General features: G+C 31.2%; 1 protein-coding gene across 1 annotated transcript; it reads left to right on the top strand.

Moving 5' to 3' along the window:
- The first annotated feature begins 8,214 nt into the window (after positions 1-8,214).
- On the top strand, positions 8,215-19,073 carry LOC132057045 (WAT1-related protein At1g09380-like). Its single transcript, XM_059449483.1, has 7 exons — positions 8,215-8,512; positions 13,045-13,107; positions 14,841-14,957; positions 15,063-15,309; positions 18,217-18,372; positions 18,475-18,626; positions 18,730-19,073. Exons 1-7 carry the CDS (start codon positions 8,325-8,327, stop codon positions 18,854-18,856), a joined length of 1,050 nt encoding a protein of 349 aa, XP_059305466.1. The 5' UTR covers positions 8,215-8,324; the 3' UTR covers positions 18,857-19,073.
- The last annotated feature ends 532 nt before the right edge of the window (positions 19,074-19,605 follow it).

The following is a 19,605-nucleotide window of genomic DNA, read 5'->3' on the forward strand; positions in this document are numbered from 1 at the left end:
TTCGCAGACATTCCTTTGTGGGACAAGTTCTCCACAATCATTTATTTGGGCATTATCTCTGTTGGGCCATCAATGCTTAAAGAATCATATCTCCCTTTGAATGACTTTTCAAAAGAAAGTAGTCTCTGATGTGGTTACATCTTTCTTAATTATAATTGGACTTTCAAACATTTTCAAAAGTTTTGTCAATTTTGGGAAAAGTTTTGTTGATAATTAAGAGGTTCGTCCGTAAAGAACACGTATTAAGATAATTCTATCTTTTGTTCGTATTAAATAAAAAAAGTTGTTTTGAGTAGAAATAATTTTTAAATGGAGTGGCACACAGTCTAACAACACATGGAGTTATCTAGGGCTCGCATGACATGCTGTAGAAGACCGTTTTTGGGACTAACCACCTTTATTTGCTTGTTTTATGAATCAACATGATCAGCCCCAGTTTGCAATAACTCTTAATTTCAAGTCTTTTAATTAAATAACATTAATTTTGCCAGCAATAAATAAGAAAACTTTTGTGAAGAAGATAGTTTTTGGGACTATCCGCCTTTATTTACTCGTTTTATGAATCAAACGATCAGCCCAAGTTTGTAATAACTCTTAATTTCATGTCGTTTACTACCTCCGTTTACTTTTACTTGTCTAGTATTCCAAAAATAGATTTTCACTTTTAGTTGTCACTTTTAACATATCAAGATAAGACAATTTATTTTTTCCTGTTTTACCCATAGTATTAATTACTCACTTCAAATTATTTTTGAAATCCATTAAAAATATGCATCAATTAATATGGGTTTATTATTTCTTAAACAACATGAAAAGTCCAAAGTGGACAAATAAAAGGAACGGAGGGAGTAATTAAATACCATTCAATTTGCCAGCAATGAATAAGAAAACTTTATCACAAAAGCTTCTTGAGAAAAAAAAAACTTATTTACTTTTTCCAAGTTTTAATTTCTACCATTTCTTTCATGTTCCCCTCCCACAACTCTTTGAAGATCCACTGTATTTTCAATTTATCCTTATTTGAACCTCGATCTTATTCGTTGATGGTCGCGGTTGTACAAGTAATATAGGATTTTTAAGTCCAAATATCGTATCCACAGAGACTTATGATTAACTATTTACTAAATTAAACGATACTAATTATCTACACAAGAAGTAAAATCTCAAGATATAATTATTAACTAACTAAAAATAAAATAAAATAAAATAAATAATGAACTTCAACCAAGAAAGAGCAGATTTTTATCGGAGAAGAGATAGATCTAGGGCTATGACCACTAACAATCCAGTTGAGTCTTCAAATCGTTCTACCTATGGGTTACTAGTTGACGGGTTAATTATAACTTTATGATATTCTCTCGAACTACTCACAAGCCTGTAGATGTTACTATAACGCCTATATCTCTATGGTCGTCAGAGGTAACAAGAATGCATTTATTTCTCCGTATTCAACTAAGTAAGGCTAAAGGGTATATCTCTATCCTCAATAGCGAAACGATTAAATCGAACAAACTCTATTTATTCTTATTACGTACGTGAATTCCCTTTCTCAAGTCCAATTCACGCACCACATATAGTGTTCAATTAGTGATCAAGTAACTAAACAATTAAGCACAAGAATAAATAAGCAACCCTAAAATATGGAAATTTACTAGATAGAAACAATAATCAAACGTCAACTTTCATGTTTGTGTCAAAACCCTAGAACTAAAGAGTTTAGCTCCACATAGACATGGAGGAAAAACAACAAATCATCCGAATAAAAAATGTCAAAATAAGTATTACAGAGAAGAGAAGATAAAACCCAGTAATTATGACCTCCACGGCGGCTCCAAGCTCTCTCTAGGTCCAAAGTTCTGAACTAAGGGTTTCAAGTTATCCAAAGTTGTGTAAAAACAGTATAGAATATGCATTTATAAAGTACTAAAAGGCCTGGACTTTAAAAAATCAAATTCAACACGGATTGAAAAATAGTCGAAAATAAACCTGGCGCACCGCCCTGGGCGGCGCCCCAAGAGGAAATTCCAGGGACCATTTTTCGCTGCCAGAGTGCCAGGTACTACTTCCTCTTCAAAATTCAATTGCATTCTCTTTTGCTTCATTTAACTCTTCAATCATTGCACCATCATGACGTCCCCTTAATGCTTTATTTTGTCTTCATTTTTAGTTTGCAATTTCATCCAACGTAAGCTTTGTCCCATTTTTGTGCAACTTCCCGATTTATTCTAGTCTGCTCCAAATCTCATCATTTTCACACCGTTTTATTCCTATATAGTAAAATATAATATTAAGCACAAATCACAATAATTAATACTCAAAAGATAATTAAAAGTACTAAAATGTGAGGTAACAATTGCTAAATATATGCATTTTTAGGCCGAACATCACCACCCCACACTTAAACTCTTGCTCGTCCTCGAGTAAGCATTAAAACCACTCTCAATAACTCAAGCCTAGGAACATCACCACTTTGATTGATACCAACAATTAGGCCCTATAGCTACTCAAATCATCAAATATACACTTCCTGATCATCATGCAAGATATACAAGTCAACAAACTTCTAACCTCCTAATCTCGGAGATGGACTCTAACTCATCAAATTTAAGCTCGCTTACCTACTTTATCAAAAAAATCTAATAACATTACCTATCTATCATGAACAAGTGCCCTCACAAGAATAAATAGTCCACACACTCAAATCAAAGAACCGAATGTAAATTAACGACTTAGCATCAAAGCACAACTCTCGCACTCACAAAAAAATTTCACATGTATGCACAAAGAACCATAGGCTTGCGCATTAGATACATCTCTACTAATTAAGTGTGCTCGAATAGAATCAAATAGGACTTTAATGGGCTGTAACGTTGGCTAGGGGACGGGTAGGAAAACTATATAATAGTGACTTACACTTTCCTAAGCACTTTGCACTTTTAGACTTCATCACCCATTATTTCATATTTTCACTTTATTTTTCAGCCCTCTCTTCACCAATTGTTTTCACTAGTAATTCTCATCATATCAAGAACGCTTCAAATATATATTTTTTCAAGCAATTTTTCTCTTTTTTTTCACATTCTTTCTAAGAGGGCCTTTTCATCACTTTGCAGCTATCATTGGTCACCTTTTACACTCGGCCATCCCTTTTCTTTAGATTTCACAATTATAACACAGTCTATGCTATAGTGCTCAAGGAAGCAGGGTGCAAAAACCAGGGATTCAACAAAAGGATCAAGGCAAAAATACGGCTAACAAAAGAAAGGCTACAGGCTCAAAGGGCTAACTGGTGGTATAATTTCTGAAAAGGCTAAAATTCACAAGACATATCAAAGAAAGCCTATTATCATCTTTTAAACAGGGCAACACTTTTTATTTCGCTTCAATAACATGCAGGGAAAGTTCTAAACTAAGATGCAACACATCAAATATATGCAAGAAATCCTCACCACACATGGCACAAGTCTCAATCAAGATGGATCAATTCTACTCTAGGACAGACAGAATTATGACGAACAATAAAATAAGAATAAGCTATACACAGAGTCACAACCATGAGTGTAGGTGTCAGATAGTCTGTTATCTTTTCGTTACTCAAGCACTCACAGGAAAATATTACTCAAGCTGAGGCCTAAATATGCTAGTATCAAACAAGTCAAAAGGTCATTATTCTCCCTCTTTTACTACTCTTAAAAAAATTAATCTTAAAAAAATAAAAAAATAACCCAGTTCAAAGGCCCCCCTCGGTAAAGAACCGAGGCCATAAGAAAACCCAAGGGGTGGTTGATTAATGCCACTAAAAGAGAAAAAGAAGCTATAAAAGAAAAATGAAAGAAACGAACAAAGTAAAAATCTTTTTGATTTTTTATTAGTTTTTTTTTTTTCAAATATATATGTATATATATAAGGCTAAGAAAAAAATCCTATGGCATAATCATCCTTGACCTCAAAAATCGGAAGTACCCACCCCACACTTAAAATTATGCATTGTCCTCGATGCATGTATAGTAGAGAAATATTAAAACAAGGGTGAGAAATACTCCCTAAGACCCTCTAGGGCCTAGCTAGCAGCATAATCCCCAACATCAAGGGTCGGGACGACCCCACACTTAATTCCAAACATGCTTCTCAGCTATCAACTTCGGGTACTCTGCAAAATAAAAACAAAATGGAACAAAACATGACACTATATAAATAAAAATCTAAAACTATTACACATTGGGTTGCCTCCCAATAAGCGCCTTGGTTAACGTTGTGGCACGATGTGAATCAACTTTTTTCACTTTTCCCTCCACTTTGAGGATATGAATTACGCCCCTAATTTTGCATCAAATTTTCTGCTCTGCTCCTGGGGCGGTGGTGTGAAAATAAAGGCACCAAGCAATAGGTGTCGCATCTTGCACTTCTTGGCCCTTAAGCGAGGAATGTTGTTTTGTCTTTTCGGGGTAGCGAATTTCAGGATGTAAGGCTCTTGTTCCTCATCTCTACAATTCTTCATCGGCATGGAGGGCTCGATTTTCATGTCGCCAACCAAACATAATGTAGAAAAATATTTAGAATGAGGACCAACACGCCCCAACTCTAGAACTGCATTATTTCTAACATCCTCACTTTTGTACACCTCCTCAACAATGACACCATCAATAAAGATCTGATCGAATGGTTGGAATTCCTCTATTTGCTCCACAAGTTGGCTAGTATCCACAACAACGCCTCAACCTTTTTATTTACTTGAGCGTGCAGGTCATAGATATCTGAGCCAAATTGGTCTATCTCTTGTTTGAGCTCAGTTCTTCCCTCTATCAGTTGTGTAGCCATGCTTGTAAGACCATCACGGAGAAACTCATGAAATTTCATTTGTTGAGCTTGTTCCGTAAGCCAAGATTGGCTCACTATCTCTGCTTCTTCAAAGCTATCTACTTGCGGGAACTCACTCTCTTCTTCTGTTTGAGGTTCGTCTTGAGTATCGGCTAAGCCTGTAACTTGTAGATCATTACAAGTTTCAGCCTCGGCCTGCATCTCTGAGAGTTTGGCACGAATCCTCTCTATGGCTTTTCATATTTGTGCGTTTTGCTCACTCATTAATGCATCATGCTCCATCATTTGCTCCCCTATTTGTTTCATCATATCGCTAACCCGAGCAAGACTTTCCGCATCCTCCACTTCGTTACTCCTGTCAACATCACAAATAACAGGAGAATCATAATAGGGGCTCGGGGATGGGGAGTAAGAGTTAGGACAACCATTCCAATGACCGTCTTGACCACCACATATATTACAAATATTCCACTGAAAAGATTGGGAAGGTGCACACAACCCATTCCCGAAAATATTTTGACAGTGTTGCCACAAGTGGGGTCCTCCACAAATCAGACAAGGATCACCAAAATAGGAACAACCAATATTCGACCAATTTTTACTCCAAGATGCCATGTCAAGAAAGTTAACAAAAATATTAAATTAAAAATAAAATAAAATAATAATAATAATTAAAAAAACTTGAATAGACAAAAAGAAAAGTCTAATCTAGAAAAACAGTTAATTTCTAAGTCCCCGACAACGGCGCCAAAAACTTGTTGCTCCCAAACGCACACGCAAGTATACGCGGTCGTACAAGTAATATAGGATTTTTAAGTCCATATATCGTACCCACAGAGACTTATGATTAACTATTTACTAAATTAAACGATACTAATTATCTACACAAGAAGTAAAATCTCAATATATAATTATTAACTAACTAAAAATAAAATAAAACAAATAACAAACTTCAACCAAGAAAGAGCAGATTTTTATCGGAGAAGAGATAGATCTAAGGCTATGACCACTAACAATCCAGTTGAGTCTTCAAATCGTTCTACCTATGTGTTACTAGTTGACGGGTTAATTATAACTTTATGATATTCTCTCGAACTACTCACAAGCACATTTGTAGATGTTACTATAACGCCTATATCTCTATGGTCGTCAGAGGTAACAAGAACACATTTATTTTTCCGTATTCAACTAAGTAGGGCTAAAGGGTATATCTCTATCCTCAATAGCGAAACGATTAAATCGAACAAACTCTATTTATTCTTATTACGTACGTGAATTCCCTTTCTCAAGTCCAATTCACGCACCATAGATAGTGTTCAATTAGTGATCAAGTAACTAAACAATTAAGCACAAGAATAAATAAGCAACCTTAAAATATGGAAATTTAATAGATAGAAACAATAATCAAACGTCAACTTTCATGTTTGTGTCAAAACCCTAGAACTAAAGAGTTTAGCTCCACATAGACATGGAGGAAAAACAACAAATCATCCGAATAAAAACGTCAAAATAAGTATTACAGAGAAGAGAAGATAAAACCCTGTAATTATGGCCTCCATGGCGGCTCCAAGCTCTCTCTAGGTCCAAAGTTCTGAACTAAGGGTTTCAAGTTATCCAAAGTTATGTAAAAACAGTGTAGAATATGTATTTATAGAGTACTAAAAGGTCTGGGCTTTAAAAAATCAAATTCAACACGGATCGGAAAACAATCGAAAATAAGCCTGGCGCACCGCCCCGGGCGGCGCCCCAAGAGGAAATTCCAGGGACCATTTTTCGCTGCCAGGTACTACTTCCTCTTCAAAATTCAATTGCATTCTCTTTTGCTTCATTTAACTCTTCAATCATTGCACCAGCATGATGTCCCCTTAATGCTTTATTTTGTCTTCATTTTTAGTTTGCAATTTCAATTCAACGTAAGCTCTGTCCCATTTTTGTGCAACTTCCCAATTTATTCTAGTCTGCTCCAAATCTCGTCATTTTTACACCGCTTTGTTCCTACATAGTAAAATATAATATTAAGCACAAATCACAATAATTAATACTCAAAAGACAATTAAAAGTACTAAAATGTGAGATAACAATGGCTAAATATATGCATTTTTAGGCCGAACATCAAGGTAGCCTCACTTGTAACATGATAAGATATACAATTTGAACGGGATGAAAATTATTTTCCAACTCAATCTTTATTAAAAAAATAAATATATTACCTTTGTAACTTTAAATAATAGACATTCTTCCCCTCCTCTTATATACAATATTTATTTTACCCTTACCATTTTCAGTCTCATTTATTATTTATATTTCCTTGTTTTTTAAATTATATCATCCTGCCCAATATATATTTTTATTTTAAATATAATACTATTTTTTTCACCAAGCCCGATAGGCTATAATTTTAAGGTTGATATCTTATTATAATTTTTATTTAAATTCATGTAAAGTATAAGCAGATTAATGCTTTACTTTTATCGATTTCTTATAAAAAATCTATCACTACCTTTTATGATTGTTATTAATTTAATATTAAGTGCATTATATATATACGACACACACTCTCTCTCCCTTCCCTCTTTTATTCCCTAATATATGCATGGATTTTAGAGTTTTGATTGCTATTAATATTATTGATATATTTTAAATTCAATTAAAGTATAATAAAGAATCATAAAGAAAATTACTATAAGATGTTGATCTATTTTAATTATTATATTTTTGTAACACATGCATTAAAAATATTTTAAAGTTGTTATCCTCTTTCATTTTTTTATGGTATAAATAAACAATTGAGTTTTGATTGTTATTACCAAAATTACTGATACAAACAAATTTTTCTAATTGATTTTTTTTTTTGAGCTCAATTATTTTATTACTTCATCATTATATATGATGAAATCATTTTTTCACTTCTCTACTTAACAAAATTGCCCTATAATATAGATTAAAAAGAGAAAAAAAAAATCGTAATATTAGAGAGTTAACAGAGATAGAAATTAATTTAGATGGTAAAATAGATATTTAAATTTTCGATTTAGATAAAAGGGGGAGAATGTTTATTATGCCAAGTTAAAAAAGATATTTCATTTTTAAAGTAAGATTAGAGGGGAAAATGATGTCCGTTAATTTTCAACCTGATAAGCGCAGAGCTTTGTAATTATTAAGAAATGAACTAAAGGAAACACAGGTCCTAGTTGCGTGGGAAATAATAAAGTATCTTTTTCGTAACTTTATGACCCTGTATCTTCTATGTGGTCAAAATTGTGTCTCTATCATGCTTCATGACTCATCCATGCTTCATGACTCATTATTTAATGGTCCACGTAACCCCAACCACCACTTATAATCATACACTCATTATTCACTTGTCACATGCCCGACGTCAGTTCTATATCTATATATATATACTAGCTAACTAGATGTGCTACTTTGTAATTTGGAGAGATCACTTACCATAAATAGTTTAGTGATTCTAGCTAGCTTGATATATTCTTATTGTTGTTGAATTAATGATGAAGAAAAGGGGTAATGATTTGTTGCCATTCATTGCAATGGTGGTTGTACAATTAGGCTATGCTGGATCAAATGTTGTGACAAAACTAGTCATGGATACTGGCATGGACCCTTTCGTCCAGACAGCATATAGGCCTATATTTGCCACGATCTCAATTGCACCCTTTGCTTACTTCTTGGAGAGGTATTACTCTTGTTACTTCACTCTTAATATCGCCAGGTACTCTTTAGTCACGGTTTTAAAATTACACACCAATGTAGTTTAACTGGTTACAACGAGTTATTTGTCATTTTTTATTCCGGGTAAAGTTTAAGTTTTCACACACCGGCATTAAAAAGAATTCGATGCTATAAGGTCACTAGAACGTCGAACAATAATAATGCTTACTTCTTGGAGTGGTACCACCTTACTGTCACTCTCCTTGTACGTAACCCTAAGTACTCTTTAGTCAGTGTTTAACACTAATTCCTTATCCCATTTGCTGTTTATATCAAGGTTAATAATTTATATATAGTGACTATGCGAACAATTTTACAGATGCCAACGTAGTTTGACGGGTTGTAGCAAGTTATCAATAATCTTCTCAAGATAATATATAATCATTGGCAATAAAGAATGTAATGTTAAAAAACCTTCTTTTAATGTCAACTACGAATAATTGTAATGTTAAAGAACCTTCTTTTAATGTCAACTACGAATAATTGTATATAGTAGATATGATAAGTAACATAATACAAGAAGTTATATTACTTTGGGCAATGTGATACTCCCTCCGTTCTAATTTATGTGATATAGTTTGACTAGATCGAAGTTTAAGAAATAAAAGAAGACTTTTGAATTTTATGGTCTAAAATAATCCAAATATATTTGTGTGGTTACTGATGATCTCGTTAAGATTGAAAGGTAAAGTTTAAAGTTAAATTTTCGCCAAATAAGAAAATGTTTCATTCTTTTTGGAACTGACTAAAAAGGAAAGTGTATCACCTAAATTGGGACAGAGGAAGTAGCTCTTAATACTGTCAGCACACCCACGCATATATAGTTTGGTTACCTTCCTAATTTAATGTAAGAAAATAACTTCCCAAGAACATGGATTTCCCTCGAGCAGCGCAATTTTATGAGTTGGGGCTGATAAGGACTTGTATAAGTCATCATCAAGACGCCCAAAGAACCAAAAAGGAAAAATTAAAAAAAAAAAAAAAAAAAAAAAAAGGTGTTTTCATTCATTTCTAAAATAAATAAACTCACTTTGGATCCATTTTTTTCTGGCCACAAGAAAGATGCATCCCACAAAACCGACAATCATTTTATATATATGTCAAAAATTAACCCTGTAATTGTGCTTATGATAATAATTCTTTGGCCAACGTTACGGTAAATATATGATTGCAAAAATACTTAAACTCAAATTTTCTAAACTGAATGATTCACCGAATTTCAACGGTATGAAGTCTATAATAATTTAACCATCAATAAGTACGCAAAATTTATTGTTGATGTGTAATGGTAGAATTTGTCTATAATTGTTCTGATATGTCTAAATTATTTTATTTAGAAGAATGCTTTACTCTATCAGATCTAAAGAAAGAATATAGAACGTTGGATTAGCTACAACATGTTAAACTATACCTAGCATAAAAAATAAAATACACGGCATATATATATATATGTATATATGTATATATGTATATATGTATATATATATATGTATATCCATGTTTATATATGTATATTTCACTTGTTGCCTTTTCTGTTATCTCAGTAACTACGAGCAACTTCCAAAGACACAGCACGATGGTGAATGAATATTAAGAGCATGAGTACAAAATAGGTTAATTGGGTTTATCCAATGACAGTCTATATATATATATATATATATAGTTGTCAAAAAAATCTTACAATATAAAAAATAAAATACTTGATCACGAACCTTTTGTCCAAAAAAAAAATACTTGATCACGAACCATCTCCAAACAGGAAATTCTTAAAAGCAATATTAAAAAAAAAAATTGAACCCCATATTAAAAAATATAATATTGAAAAGGCATGTCGATTAAGAACTAATATAATAAAGTTTTAGATACGGTAGCACAAACTACAAGATATTTCACACATAATATATGTACACATATTATGCATAAAAATAGGTATTGATTCAACAATATTCTTCTAAGACAAAACTAAACAAAGTCTAATATAAAAAATCTAACAAAAAGATTTATCTTACAAACCCAACAATAACAAGTGTGTGTATATAATATATATATATATTATATATATATACTTAATCTATCTCTCCTCAGATGAAAGAACTAGATCTATATAGTGGAAAATCTAATCGCTAACTCAATAGCCTTCAACGTTATTGCCAAAATAATGGCCACTTTATGATAGCTATTCAAGTGCCTTTAAAATATGAGTAAAGGAGAATTAAAAACAATCTCATACAAAAGGGTAATCTCATATTTATAGCATATAATATAAAGAGTATTAAATGGTCTTTATATTGAATTCAAAGACCAAAGTCAAATGATCAGTTAAGCAACATTTGGATAGTCCTTTTATTTTTGAGCTATTAAATAAAAATTATTATTTTTCTAACGATTTCCCATATATCTCAAAATAATAAAATAAATAAAATAAGTATTTTGTTGGGTTTACATAAAAGAGTACAATGCGTCGAATCTGGGTTTATCCAAGTGTCTCGTAAACTTATGAATGACGACCTAGATAAAACGATTAAACTTATAGAAGGCATTGACAAGCTTTGGTGAAGTTTATCTTAAAACTTCTATTAACCAAGAATTATCTCTTGTGAGCCTACGGAAAATCTTACTCAATAGCCTTCAACCACATTACTTTATACTCGCACAATCGTTATCGTTATCGCCGTTTTGCTCTAAGAGGCCATGCGCGTGTCTTGGTATTCATGAGTGCTTTAGAAATATGTATATATATCATAAAAGGAGTATTTTGTTGGGTTTACGTACCACTCCACACTATATGACATAGTTCCAATCATTAAGTGTATTTAAAACTTCTATTAACCAAGAAAGAATACACTACCTATAAAGGATATGGGTTAAGAGCTTAACTTAGCCTCACTTTGCCTTGCAGTATTGTACTATATTCACACACCATAGGAAGTGACATAATTTAATAATGCACTTTTGATCAACTAATGACTTGTTATTACCCATATGAACCTAATTCACGGGATCTCCAATCACATACGTTGGGTTACCATCATTGTTAATCTTCTCAAATGACAAAAGTCTCATTCCCCTCGATGTTTCTTTTTGTTCCATGAGTCAGCCAAATTCACCTCAGACTTCACACAATTATTGAAATCATCACATCTCACAGCAGCTGCTCTTATAACAATATGTTGACACAAACAATGTTGATTTGGTTTCAATTTGAATATCGCTAAGTTGTTTCTTAACTACTCAACCTCATAACCAACCAACTCCAAAGCCACAATTCAGATTCATTATCGATATAGTAATTATTCTTTGCTTGGCTGATTTAGATGCTATTTGCCCCCACAAAAGGTGAACACATAGTTTCTAGTGAATTTTTTCTCATCTGAATCAAAGATTCAGTTATCATCATTGTATCTCTCTCTAATACAATGGAAAATCCAATTAACACCATAATTCATGGTACCTCTCAAATAATTTTTTTTCTTCTTCCAAAAGTAGAATTGATCTCATCATCAACGGCTTCTTTCCAAAACTTTATTTTCAACATTTTGAATAATAAGATCAAATAAAATATTATCTCTTTTTGAAAAGTTTTCTCGACATAACTCTAGTAAGACACCACGACCCCCACATTTTCAAAAATTTTAAGATAAGATAATAATATTTTCATAACTCATAAGAAGTATTATTAATTTATCATAAGACATTTCATCTTATAAATAACAAACTAATAATATAACTTCACCCAAATAACTATGTAAAATTTACTCACATTATGTCGTCATCAACAAATATTTTAAGAAAGCAATATGAAAAAAGTAAGTATCAATACTATATTTTCGTCATTTAATTAAAAATAATAGGCACAAATAAACAATGGTTATAATATTCATTGTAGGTTCGTGATCAAGTATTTTTCGTAAGATTTTCAATAATCTTAAGAATATTTCACCCGGTATGGGTGTATCCCCCAGGATTCAACAAGCTCTTCTAGTACAAAACTAAGAACCAGAATCTAACAAAGATTTATCTTATACATACCCAGCAATACCAAAATATATGAGTAAAAGCTATACTTAATCTATCTCTCCTCTGATGAAAGAACTAGATCTATATAGTGGAAAATCCAATGGCTAACTCTTAATAGCCTTCAACGTTATTGCCAAAATAATGACCACTTTATGATAGCTATTCAAGTGCCTTTAAAATATGAGTAAACGAGAATTAAAACCAGCCTCATAACAAAACGGTAATCTCATATTTATAGCATATAATATAAAGAGTATTCAATGGTCTTTATATTGAATTCAAAGACCAAAATGAAATGATCAGTTAAGCAACGTTAGGATAGTCCTTTTATTTTTGAGATATTAAATAAAAAATATTACTTTTCTAACAATAGTAATAGAATATATAGAGAGAGGGAGAATTCTAATGGTATCATTTTTATTAAAAATGATTTATTTTCTCCAGTCATAGCATATAATTCAGCTATTTATCTTCATGCAGGAAAACAAGACCAAGGTTAACACTATCTGTACTTTTTCAAATTTTCTTGTGTTCCATTGTCGGGTAAGCAATCAGTACTCTTTCCAGATCTTACTAATTAATGAAAGTGGGCTATGAAACATAATTCCAGATATCTATTAGAATAGAGAAATAATTTTATTGTCCTCGAGTTACTTCACAATAAAGGTGGCCTCTATCCTATTATGGAGTAAATTAAAATCACTGGCCGACAACATACACTTTGTATCTTTTCATATCTGCTTTACAATTCATCAAAATAATTTTAACTAATCAAATTATTCATTATTTTTTCAGCTTTTTAGGGGGGGGAGGGGGAGGGGGGGTGTTATTGGTAGGTCCTGAAAATATAGGAAAAACAGGATGTTCAGTAGAATTCGAACCTAGAGTAGTCTCAATACGATGTTTAGTCACATAAGGGATAGGGTTAGTAAATAATCTTTAACAAGGAGAAAATCATGCATGTTGGCTGACCTATTAGCAAAAGAAGGAGCAAGATCGAAGATTTTTTAATAAGTATTTCACCTGGCAATTCCTGTCAATGAAGTTACTTTGACGGATATATTAGAAATTACCTTATTAAACTAATTGTTAATTTGGAAGGACATGCGATCTTATCATTATGAACTTATATTTTGTTGTGAATTCTTAAATATCATTTTTATACAAAAAAATAATAATAATCCTGGATAAATTGAAGAATAAGTAAAAATTTGATGATAGTCGAATGTTACATTACTATATTATATAAGAAAATTGTGAGGACTTTGTAGTCTATTCACAATAATTTCCCATTTTGAAGCAAAAAAACTTTTAATTAATTACTTTTATGTCCTAATCTTATTTATTTAAGTCAATTTTTTTTTTTTGTTTTTTGTTTTTAAAGCACTCAAATTTTTAAAATAAAGAACTCAAATCAATGGAACATTGAAACCATTAATTAACCATAAAGCGTTACTTCACAATAATTTTCAAATTTTTTTAAAACTTTTTAATTAATTACTTTTAGGTCCTAATCTTATTTATTTAAGTCAATTTTTTTGTTTTTGTTTTTAAAGTCTACTTTTCAAAAGAATATATTATTTTCCTGACCTCATTTTTAACGCTTTCTTTGATTTTTTGTATCTTTTCATATCGATATACTCATTTTAACTAATCAAATTAATCCATATTTTCGCTTTTTACGGGGGGCGGGGGCGGGGGTTGGTGGGGGAGGGATTAAAATCACTGGCCAAAGATTTTTTTCTTTTCATATCTGCTTTACTCATTTTAACTAATCAAATTATTCCTTTTTCAGCTTTTTAGGCGGGGGGGGGGGGGGGGAGGTCATGAAAATATAGGAAAAACAGGATGTTAAATTAGTATTCGAACTTAAAAGTTCATTAATTATGTATAGATTATTTATTTAGAACTAAATAATCTTTAACAAGGAGAAAATAGGATACATAAGTTATAATGTCAAAAGAAGGAGCAAATTTGATTTTAATTAAATATTTCATCAAAATGGAAGTTAAAATATTAACGGATATATTAGAAATTACCTTATTAAACTAATTGTTAATTTGGAAGGACATGCAGTATCATTATGAACTTATATTTTGTTGTGATGGAGTACTTAATGTCATTTTTAACCAAAAAAATAAAAATAATCCTGGATAAATTGAAGAATAAGTAAAAAAATTGATGATAGTCGAATGTTACATTTATATTATACATGACAATAACTCTACTATCTATGTGAACTCATCTTTAATTTCTTATTTTGTATGAATATGTAGGGTAACTGCGAACCAATATACATTTTGTATTGGGTTAAAATATACCACCCCGACGATTGTTTGTGCCATCGATAATCTAATCCCAGCATTCACTTTTGTCCTAGCCGTCCCATTGGGGTATTTTTTATTTCTCCTACATACGTTATGTTCTTATCCAAGAATTGAAAATAATCTTGGTGAAACTAAATCGATCACTAATGAGTTATCTTAATTCATGAGCAGGTTTGAAAAATTGGGACTGAGAAGTACAGCAGGACAAGCCAAGTTGGTTGGGACAATGGTGTGCGTTGGTGGGGCTATGTTATTGTCATTGTATCGTGGACCTGTAGTGATCGGCCAATTGGGATTTCACTGGAAATATGCAGAAAGCAGTGACAAGAATATTAATTCTGGACATACCAACTTCCTATTGGGACCTTTTCTACTCATAATCAGCAGTGTTACCTACGCATTATGGTTAATCATTCAAGTAATTATCTTTACTTTTCTCGGTCTTTTTCTTCCTTTTAAGTACCTCTTTACTTTTAGTTTTACTTGATACAGAAAGATACATACTTTCTCTATTCATTTTCATGTACTAAATGTCTTAACTTATTTAATTAATATCCCGATGAATAACAATGTATCACCAGTGGCGGACCTAGGAATAGGATTTTTACCAAGTGGGTTCAATAGAGAAGAAATATATAAATATCACTGTATATACATATATATTTTTTAAAAACAGATTAATTATACATGTATATACAGTGTTATTTTTCAACGAAGTGGGTTCATATGAACCCACTTGAAACCACATAGGACCGCCCCTGTTTATCACTAAGGAAATATTTATCTTTTTCTTTAGGTTACTAACTCTACTTATTATGATAATTACCTGTAATTGATTCTAAAAAAAAAAATGATAATGTCTAAAAAAACAAGGGATAAGGCATCATTACCCCCTTGAATTATACCGAAATAGCTTCGATACACTTTATCTTTTCCTGGGTCCTATTACCCCCCTAAACTTTTTTAAAACGAAATAATTACCTCCCTAAACGCTGATGTCCACTCTCATATGGGAGAGTGACATACACTCTCCTTACCACACGTATATTTATTTGTTTTTTAATTTAATTTTTTGCTTACGTGTGAATTTAAAAAAAAAAAAACTGAAAAATGGATATTTAAAAGTTCTGAAAATTTGATTTTTTTTTTTAAAACCCATTTAAAAAAAAAAAAAAAAAACTAAAAGCATGGATTTTTTTAAAATATGGAAAACTTGATTATTTTTTTAAAATGTCTCAAAAATATTGATTTTCATGATTTCACTATCTTAGGTCACTTTTATTTTTCAAATAAAATCTAGATTATTAAAAAAAAAAACTGAAAAATTGTTTTTCTTGTCAAAATGTGAAAAAACTGAATTTTATAAAAATTTGGAAAAATTAATTATTTTTTTAAAATGTGGAAAACCCGTTTTTTAAACTAAATTTGGAAAACTAGATTTCTAAAAATACGGATTTTTCATATTTTTTAAAAACAATTCAGTTTTCCATATTTTAAGAAAATACAGATTTTTAAGAAAAAAAATAAGTTTTCCACATTTTTATGCTTCTCACTCTCCCAAAGAGAGTGAAACACACTCTCCTTGCCATGTCAGCACTCTCTCTTGCCGCATTAGCGTTCAGGGGGGGTAATTATTCAGTTTTTTAAAAGTTTAGGGGGGATAATAGAACCCAAGAAAAGGTAAGATGTATCGTAGCAACTTCGGGTATAGTTCAGGGGCGTAATGATGCCTTATCCCAAATAACAATTAAGCTGTCGTATAGGTAATAGGAGTTAAACTCATCTAATGGATCCCCTCACTAGAGTACATTATTCAGATGGTCACTCAACGATTCGAAATTATCTAGTAAAGTCATGTTTCTTTTATTTGTAATAGAAAAGCCACTTAACTATGTTTATATCACTCAGAAGGTCACTCAGTTAGGCAAATACTTATTTTACCCTCTATATTACAACCTTTGTTGTTTTTTTACATTTTCAATATTTTTCTCTTTTTAATCTATAATATCGACTTACCTTTAAAATAAACAAATCTTATTTATAAAATAAAAAAAGTGAAAGATAATTTTAAAATATATATAATAATGGAATAATTAAATAATATAATTGAGCATAGTTTCAAGCATATATAATGTATTTTAGATATTTTTAGAAACTAGTTCTAATGAACATGTTTTTTTAAATCTTTGCTAGATATTATAAAATAACTACTAAATTAAAATTGATAAAATAATTAATGATATTTAGTTCTATTTTCAGTATATTAATCATCTTTCAAAAAGATATACAAACAAATAATTTAGATTTATTATACATCAATAATATAAAATCATGGGTTGTTACCAACCATTTTATATGAATTAACCTTATAATTTCCATTCTCCTAGTAAGTAAATTATAATATGAAAAATTTAAAATAACATAGAAGGGCAAATGTACATCTCATGTGATTAAAATGATTATGTGCAGTATACAACTTAGTTTCTAGTCTCTATATTATCGACCTTTATTGTTTCAATATTATTCTCTTTTTGATCTATGGTATGGACTTAACTATAGAACAATAAATCTTATTTACAAAGTGAAAATGTAAAAAATCTTATTTACAAAGTGAAAATGTAAAAAATAGTTTTCAAGGGTAATAATAAAATAATTGAGCATCGTTTTCAAGCACATATAATCTATATTATAGAATATAGCTCTATTTTAGATTTTTTTTTTTTTTTAATTGCATGCATTGAATATATGTTTTAAAAGCTTTATTCTCTTTCATTCTCAATTATGTTAATTCGTTTTTAAATTTTTGTTGTTATTATAAAAACCAATGATACAAAAAATTATTTTAATTAAATTTTTATTATGCTCAATTATTTTATTATTCCAATATATATATATATATATATATATATATATATATATATATATATATATATATATATATATATATATAATTGTATTTCACTTTGTTTCTTTATAAATAAGATTTATTTGTTCTAGGTAAGTCCATACTATATATTAAAAAGAGAATAATATTGAAAATGTATAAAAAAACAAAGGTTGTAATATAGAGGGTAAAATAGGTATTTGCCCGGTTGAGTGATCTTATGAGTGATATAGACATAGTTAAGTAACTTTTCTGTTACAAATAAAAGAAACATCACTTCACGAGATAATTTTGAATAGTTGAGTGACTTTTTGAATGATTGACTCCCCTCACTAAAGATGTTTATATTAAATAGTAGTAAAAAATTGAAGAAACAGAGAAAACAGATAAAAGAAAAAAGAAGCTAAGCTAGTTATTTTTCATGTGTTTTCTTGATGTCAGGCAAGGGTGAATGAGAAGTATGCAGCTCCGTACTCTAGCACCCTTTTGACGTTCTTCATGGCAAGTTTCCAATGCATGATCATCAGCTTTTGCGTCGTACCAAAAGCTTCTGAATGGGCTTTGACTCCCATTAGAGCTATCTCTGTTGTTTATAACGTATGTTTGCTCTCATTCACTTTCCACTTTATTACTCCTGCATTACTCTACTACATATTTGGTTTCAACCAATAAATGTAAATAGGTTTGTTTTGACCGTAGGGAACTGTATGCTCTTCACTAGCACTCTACTTGTGCTCCTGGTGTATAGAAAAGAAAGGTCCTTTATATGTCTCAATGTTCAACCCTTTGTTACTTGTCATTGGTGCCTTTCTTAGTTGGATTCTGCTTCGAGAGAAATTATACGTTGGAATGTAAGTGAAGAAAAAGATCATATAGTACTGTTTTAATGTTCTACTCTCAAGTTTTAACGTTTGTGCGTTGAATTGATTATTTCTCTTTCTCAATTTTGGACAGAGTGGTGGGGTCAATCTTGACAGTTGTTGGACTCTATGGTTTTCTTTGGGGGCAGAAAAAAGAGATGGAGCAAAGTCAAAATGACGTAGAGGAAGAGGACGAGAATGCTAATATAGAGGAGAACTAGTTATGTAAAGCTGACTTGGAATTGCAATTAGTAGTTGATAATTTAGACATGGATGGTTTTCCACCTAGTAAGTCGAATCAGAATCCCCAAATGTCCAAAACGAGCTATGTGGGACAAATAGGAATTCCCTCAACTAGCATTAATTCGTATATATGAAATTAGTACATTGCATGTATCAACGTTAGTTTCCTCCATTTAACACTGGCCTTGAAATCGATCTTAAGAGTTATTTGGATAAGTCATTCTACTTCAATAGAAGCATATATCTCTGGAGAATGCATTTATTCGTGCTACTCTCAAAACATATAATTGTATTTTTACTCAACTGGGAAAATTGTCAATACTAATTGCAATTCCAAGTATAATTTCATCGAACCTTTAGGAGGGAAATTGAGCTCCGTCATAAGTCGTTTAAACTATAATAGCTTCTGAATTGCTTTAACTTTCTATACATTTAGCTTCGCTAGACAATGAAACAGCCTTCTAATTTTTACTCTTCCAATTAAGTAATTAGTTCACCTCGAACAAGTGTTAAGTAACTGGTTGTTGAGCGTCGCGTCTCTTCTATGGGAATTCAATCCAAATCATAATATTCAGCTACAGATGTACTATCATCCTTAGAAAAACATAAGGCCTTTTCTAGGGTTGACTTCAGAATACCTTAAAATCTTTACCGCAACATTTATCTGAACTTTTTTTGAGTTATTCAAAAATTGACTGAACACATAGCCAATGTATGGTCGAGTGTA

The sequence above is a fragment of the Lycium ferocissimum genome, chromosome 5 (genome assembly GCF_029784015.1).
Source record: "Lycium ferocissimum isolate CSIRO_LF1 chromosome 5, AGI_CSIRO_Lferr_CH_V1, whole genome shotgun sequence".
Taxonomy (NCBI): Eukaryota; Viridiplantae; Streptophyta; class Magnoliopsida; order Solanales; family Solanaceae; genus Lycium; species Lycium ferocissimum.

Bases quoted from the DNA above. Each gene is read 5' to 3' on its own strand.
- LOC132057045 (XM_059449483.1), top strand. From the start codon at position 8,325: ATGATGAAGAAAAGGGGTAATGATTTGTTGCCATTCATTGCAATGGTG. The intron at 14,958-15,062 runs GTATTTTTTATT...ATTCATGAGCAG, and splicing joins GTCCTAGCCGTCCCATTGGG to GTTTGAAAAATTGGGACTGA. The intron at 18,627-18,729 runs GTAAGTGAAGAA...AATTTTGGACAG, and splicing joins GAGAAATTATACGTTGGAAT to AGTGGTGGGGTCAATCTTGA.